The following is a 6,695-nucleotide window of genomic DNA, read 5'->3' on the forward strand; positions in this document are numbered from 1 at the left end:
GTATTTTGTCTATAATATATTGAACTAATAGAAGTGACCTAGAACAGGCCGGACTATCCACTGACACACTCCGCAAAGGCTATCATATGTCTTCTTAATGTGAACAACTAAAAAGACATAAGCTGGCATGCGCTAATCCTCTTCATTGTGAAATTGTTGGTTATTTTCCACGTTGTAAAAGACATAAGACAAATATGAGCATGCAATGCTTCACTCTTCTCTTGCGTTGTCCAAGAACCCTGGTAGATTGAGTCTGGAAGGGTGATCCCAGTCATCGAGTACGCGAGTCAATCGACCCCGAGATGATTCCAGTGCCTGCTCAAAGAAGCGCAGCCGAGAGAGCTGCTTGTCGTGGCGCAGCTGAAGTCCATCCCTCTCTTTAGTCAGGTGTCTGCTAGCTTCCTTCAAGGTCTGATTGCTCTGCTCTAGCTTCTGGCCATCGATGTGTTTGGACACGCACGACTCCCATAGGCGTCGATAGAGTCCGACAATTCGACCTGCTGGAAAGACGAACTTGGGATTGTCGCGTTCGAGGTCTCTTAGCACCTTCAAAATAGGTTGAAAGGGCTCTGTCGCCAAGGTATGTCTTGTTTCTGCTTCCTGTTGCGAGGGAGAGAGCTGCGACGGTCAGCAAGAGCATTGGAAGCTGAGCCGCTTTACTTACCAGTGGAGGGACATGATCAGAAGCCTCCTGCGAATTCACTTTTTCAGAACGATTGGCAATGCACTTGGCTGTTGTTATCCCTCCTTTTCCTGGTCTGGCGTGCTGTTAGGGGCTTCCGTCTTGATTGCAGGGGAAAGTCGAGTATCTGGGCAATAACATGCCCACTAATTCTTGGATGCTTTATAGACTAGGAGACACCGGTGGTAGGTACTCCGTCCCATTCTCACCATGAAAGTCAATCAGCGTAGTCAGCTTTCCAATCTCAGCACTTTGTTAGCAGTCCGTTTAATGATGGTGCTGGTGATCAGTCTCGTGGTGTTGATGGTTGGTGAATGTGCCTCATATTAGTGGCTTCCGGTGATGAACGGTCCAGGAGATATATATTCAATCACAACGCATTTCCCACAATCGTTTGAGTGCTCAGAAATCCCAAACGTAAATAGAGTAAAATCTAGAGGACAGAAAAAGGAAATCGAAAAAAGGATATCTATCTCAACCATGATCACCGGTTCAAAAGCTGACTCCTCGTCAACAAGGACGGCCAAGCTTCAACGGGTTGACGGGTTGAGTACGGTGCTCGCGCGACCGCGGCCTGACGCTTTCCGCAGCCTAGACGGACAGAACCACACACAGCTCAGACAATCAACACTCAAGCAAGGCCAGAAAATTTCCATGTTCCTTGGATGAAAAATGTGAGCGCTCTTGGTGAAATCAAAGAACAAACAGCTTCCATTGCCTCAGTATTAGGACCGTAGATTCAACAGTGAGCCAACGTTTCTTAACCGACTCACTTTGACTCATTCTCAACAAGACTCTAGCATTTTTTTTCTCGGTGGGCATCTAACATGACACCAAAAATTCGGCTGCAAATAGTTGCGGTAGAACGAAGGCATAGGTTGCAACAGACCTCACTTAAAATAGGCATCGTGTCCAGCGTTTGCTACCTAGCAGAGCACGTACGCGACAGGAGCCAAGAAATCTATAAATACGTCTTCTCCCTCCAGCAATTTGTTCTATAATTCTATCGCTTGCTGCGCAAAGTCGAGCAGGCCTTCGGTTCGAGGCACCTGATAAGTTCTTCCCTTTGACCTACTGGAATTTCCACTGTACTGACATCTATACTGTAATTACGTTGTGGACTGATAAGCTAGAAAGTGCATATGAGAATGAGATTCCCATCAGCCCCATGCCAGCCGATCAAAAAAGGAGATTTGGGTTAGCTGGTCAAAGTATGCGAACATCTGTCCACCATAACAGCGGACCACTGTCCCGCCCCTGAATATATCGACGCAAAAGGAGAATTCCTATACAGGTATGTAGATTTCAGCGCGACCCTTTCCGAGACTGGACTGACTTCAGAGACGATATGAAACAACCGGATCCTTGCATTCCATCCAATGCACGACGCGCAAAGCCACGGAGCCCTTTCCCGTGTCTCCTTTCAGAACATGTGAGTCCTGCATTGTCTCGCCGATCGACAAGCTAATGGTGGACAGGAAACCGTTGACAGCGCCCTAATGTGAGTCCGAACCAGCGGCGCCGTCAGTGCTCCGGGCAAGGTCATGGCTTACACACCATTTCTAGCCCTGCCACATCAAACCATGCAGCATGTCCTATGTGAAATACTGCAAATCAAAGGCGCGCGCCAACAACAGGACGCATAAGCTCGAGAACCTTGTTCTCTATGGTAAGGTGAGTGGATATCGCGGCTCTTGATGCGCCGGGTCCGATGATTTGTGCCAAGTCTGTGCCCCAGACACGAACACTACTGACATCTTCATGCCGTTGCAGGAGCAGCCCATCGCCAACCGCGCAAGGTCTCGTGGCGAGTTAACTATTCCGGCCGAGTTAGACAAGACCAAGGGGCCGACGCGCCGTCGCGTCTTCCCCTCCTCACCGCCTTCTCACTGAACGGCGGAGTGCCTCAACCTCTCGCCGCCTACGAGCAGCAGTTTCCCGATACGACAGTACAGTTTATTGTCAAACTTGAGTTCGTCATGCACCTTTACCGTCCTGTGAACTTGTCGGTTCATCCATCGCGGCTTCTCGAAGCGACAGGCGACCAGGTCGGGGAGAAATGCTCACTAACCGCTAACTGCAATGCTCTGCCCGTCGCATCGCGAAGTGGACGCGCCAAGGCTGGGCTGCAAGCAAGTAGTCTGGTGAGCAGTCTCATCCGAAACACCGGACGACTGGACGCCTTCGAGGACGACAGACTTGGGGTCGAAATCAACCATAAAATCAAAGGGAAATGCTGATAGATCTCCACCGTCTAGAACATCAAAGGCAAACCCGTCTTCAGGGAAAGAAGAATTTGGCTCAGCGGGTGAATCATCGTTGAACAGGCGGCGGAAGTCATCGTCAGAAAGAGGAGCTGCAACGTCATTTGCAGTTGAAGGTTCTTCGGAAAAGTCGAAGAGAGGGAGGGCGCTTCCATCTCCTTCGAGACCTCCGACGGACACTGCAGGTCACACAACACCGCTGCAGGATGTTGTGTCGCGTCGGAGGCTTCAGCCAGAGTGGAATTCTTGAGGGTGAGGGAGTAGTCGGTCACAGAGGGGGTGGGAAATGGGATTCGTTCCACGGAGAGTTCGTCGCCTTCCTGCTTGAAGAGGGTGGGCGTGACGGTGAGAGATTCAATGGCGGGAGAGCTGGCTTTGGGAGTGGCGCTGCGAGATCCGCGGACCTCAGCGGAGAGTTGAGCCACCTTTTGACTGAGGCGGTTGTTCTCGGTCTCCATCTGTGATAGCCGCTGTATAAGGAACTGGTTCTGTTGTTCCATGCGGATCTTCTCGGTCTCAAGCTTCTCCATCTCCAGTATCTTGCGTTCGCGTGATGATTGAGCGGCCGCGCGGTTTCGGAGGATCCGTTCTATCCGACGCTGCTCTTTCTCATCATCTGTCTTAGCGCGTTTGCTATCTCTGTTAGTGATGATTCGCGAGTGGGCGAATGGAGGGCACACATACTGAGGAGGTAGATTTGTCTTTGGGGTTGGGAGTTCTTGTCCCCAAGACTTTCTCTTCTTTGCTGGCTTCTTCTCGTCCTCTTCCTCATTGATGTCATCCTCTGGCTCTGGCGAGTCCAGTGATGTATCTGCGGGGGAGATTGTGTACATTTCGGGATCAGGAGATGTTGGCGAAGTGTCCAACGGGTTGATAGTGTCGGCCATGATATTGCATACCGGTGCCGGATGCAAGGTTCTGTTCAGATGAAGACACTTGAGGGGTAAGATGAGATTAACCTAGTGAAGGCCACGCTGTCATCATGGCACCGGAGATCCAGACTCCGGGGAAATTGAGTCAGAGGTGAGTCAGCAAGAAGAGAGAAAATGGAAAGGACAACTGTCTGTTTGCTGGAGGTGGAAGAGTGGCAGAGTGGCAGACTTAAGTAGAGGCCAGTGTGGTTTAAGGGGAGGAACGCAGGGGACTGTAGGTACAAGGTGGCGCATACATTACACTATGATAGGGGAAGTACCCATTTGGTGTAAATTACGTATCATTTCCCCCCTGCGCAGACGAGGCACCGGTGCGGACGCTGGTAGGTTCGATGATATGCCGCACATATCGATCGCCTAAGCAACCACAGATTGATGCGCTTGTATTTGTAGTTGATGGTGTAGTAAGTTGATAGGTTGAGTAAAATGCTTGCCACCTGGACGCCGCTGACTTCCCGATCATGTGAGAGGGTATGAAAGCAACTAAGCGCAAAATTGTCTAAAACCCGGAAGGCTTCTAACGTAACTGTGACCGGTTTGCAGTGCTTAACAGTTGGGCGGAAATCTAGCCCCAGTTTTGCTGAGATGATTTGGGGGGACAATTCGCCCCCTTATTTAATGCCGATCTGAAAGGGTATCTATCTACCCACTAAACGGCCCCTTAGAAAAGCTATCTTTTTGTTCCAGACCCTAGCGTACCACAGGCTGATTCAGTGCCTATACACTCCATCATATGTTTTTGTATGGTAAAAGGGGCCACTTCGGGATACCCAAGTCGAAGCATGCCAATATCTGTCCTCAAGGCTATGAGACTCTCTCAACAGCGACCTCCTGAACAGTCCTTGAACCAATAATCTCAATTGATTTTCGCCGGTATTAGTGCGTACAGATATTCTGTGGTTCCTGGAAACATTTAGCTTTAAAAGAGCTGTCACGGTACGCCGGAACATACAGTGACAGCAAATGTTTTAACACACCCTTGGACGGACCGCTTTTGAGACCGCCTATTGTAAACCGAAGAGCAAGTTTATGATATCTTACTTTTCAAACATTCTTGTTTCAGTTGGTGCTTTTCATAGAAGGTGTAATTCAATTCAATACACAAAGGCCAAGTGTTTCATTAAGAAACAAGTTAAAGGGTGTTGAAAAATCCGAATTTTTGACCGGCAGAATCTAAAAATTCAGAGGGGTGTTAAAACATTTGCTGCGTCACTGTATCTACCCTGCTGAATTACACGGGGATTCCGTGATTCTCTGTCACGGCCATTTTTTAGGCTTTCAGATATCACGCAAGACTTCAGGGCTTGCGTTCTTAAGACGCTGATAGATGAGACTTGAAGGCCTTAACCAATGAGGAGTATCACCGCCGTCACGGCCATATCTTGTAAGGTCCACAGATCACGCAAGACTTTAGGGCCGATATTTTCTAAGGAAATTCCACGCTTCTAGCCACACCTTCCGAGCCGCAAAGTCATTGATAGCTATAGAGTACTCTAAATACGGTTTATCATTGGCACTTAGAGTATCTCTTACTAAGACCAATTAAAGCTGAGAAGGGCCATCAGTTCCTATTAGGCGTTATGCTTCGAGAGACGACTCAAACCGAATCAAATCGAGAGACGTAATACGAATAGAGGCATATTCTAAGATTCAACCGAATCGAACTTCGAACAATTATTCCGCCCTGACGTTGACCTTTGGCAGGCCAGACTACCACTCTTCTATCGTTATAGCCCCTCATTGTAAACCGCGACGTCTGCTAAAAAGAGTATCCACTCGGATAGCGCCCCTTAGTTGGAGGCTAAGCTCGGCACATTCGCCCAATGGCTGCGTGCTTCCATTTAGGGCTCCGAAAGGAATAAATGAATGCGAATATAGGGCATATTCATATTCGCACCCCGCGAATATGAATAAATGAATATCGTATTCGCGCGAATAAGCGCATTATTCATATTCGCATTCATATTATTCATATCATGCATTTTGCGCGCATTAATGGATCTTCCGTTTCCCCGGTTTTTGTATTACAGAAAAACACGTTTCCACTAGCCAACTTGTATTTCAAGTGCGATCACGGCCTCGGTCAAGCATAGTAGAAAATATTTCCCATGCAATCCATGTTCTGAAGTATATACCCTATATTGTAGGGCTCGGTAAGCTCTATATATTCTGCGTCATTATTTTTCGTGATTTTTTATAGGTAAATGTCTAGTTTTGGTGATCAACGGTTGCTACAGAAAGTCGAGCGAAATTATATATATCTACAAGTCGTCTTTCCACATATTTGCTGCTCTAGTTAAATCGACTACCATAACTTCTCTTGTTCCCACTCGATCTACTCCAAAGTTTAGATTTATTATAACCATGACTATTGGCACGTAAAAACGCGTTTATCATGCCACCTTAACTCACTTCTCATGCAGGTTACAGATTGTTTACCATGAGAGTCGCGAGTGAGAAACCGCCGCGTGTAAAGAAAAGACCTATCAACTTTCCACTTTACTGGGATTCGCATCAGGCGAAAGCATAGCTAGTGTTTCCCCATCATTGTTTCATTCTCACCGTTCATTTCCGACCCGCCATGCTATCAAGTATTGTCGAGTGATACTAAAGGTGTGCCCCGCCTCGCTCCCAGGTACCACTTGGACTACTAACACTGAGCAAATACAGAATGGCATCCTCACCTAACCCATTTGTGCGAAAGACGCGTGGTCTTCCGCGTCGCGACTACAATGCTCTGAACAATGGCACACCCTCCCTACTCCCTGAGCCATGGGAAGGAAATATTCGTGAAATAGAGAGCCCCTGCTCACCAGC

General features: G+C 48.1%; 1 protein-coding gene across 1 annotated transcript; it reads right to left on the reverse strand.

Annotated features, from left to right (window-relative positions):
• Positions 1–2,936: 2,936 nt before the first annotated feature.
• On the reverse strand, positions 2,937–3,833 carry N7446_012685 (uncharacterized protein; the record flags this gene model as incomplete). The annotated part of the gene is made up of 2 exons (XM_058521427.1): positions 2,937–3,579; positions 3,631–3,833. 2 exons carry the CDS (start codon positions 3,831–3,833, stop codon positions 2,937–2,939), a joined length of 846 nt encoding a protein of 281 aa, XP_058366793.1.
• Positions 3,834–6,695: the final 2,862 nt, after the last annotated feature.

The sequence above is a fragment of the Penicillium canescens genome, assembly GCF_028828765.1.
Source record: "Penicillium canescens strain IBT 15451 chromosome Unknown utg000010l_segment0_segment0, whole genome shotgun sequence".
Taxonomy (NCBI): Eukaryota; Fungi; Ascomycota; class Eurotiomycetes; order Eurotiales; family Aspergillaceae; genus Penicillium; species Penicillium canescens.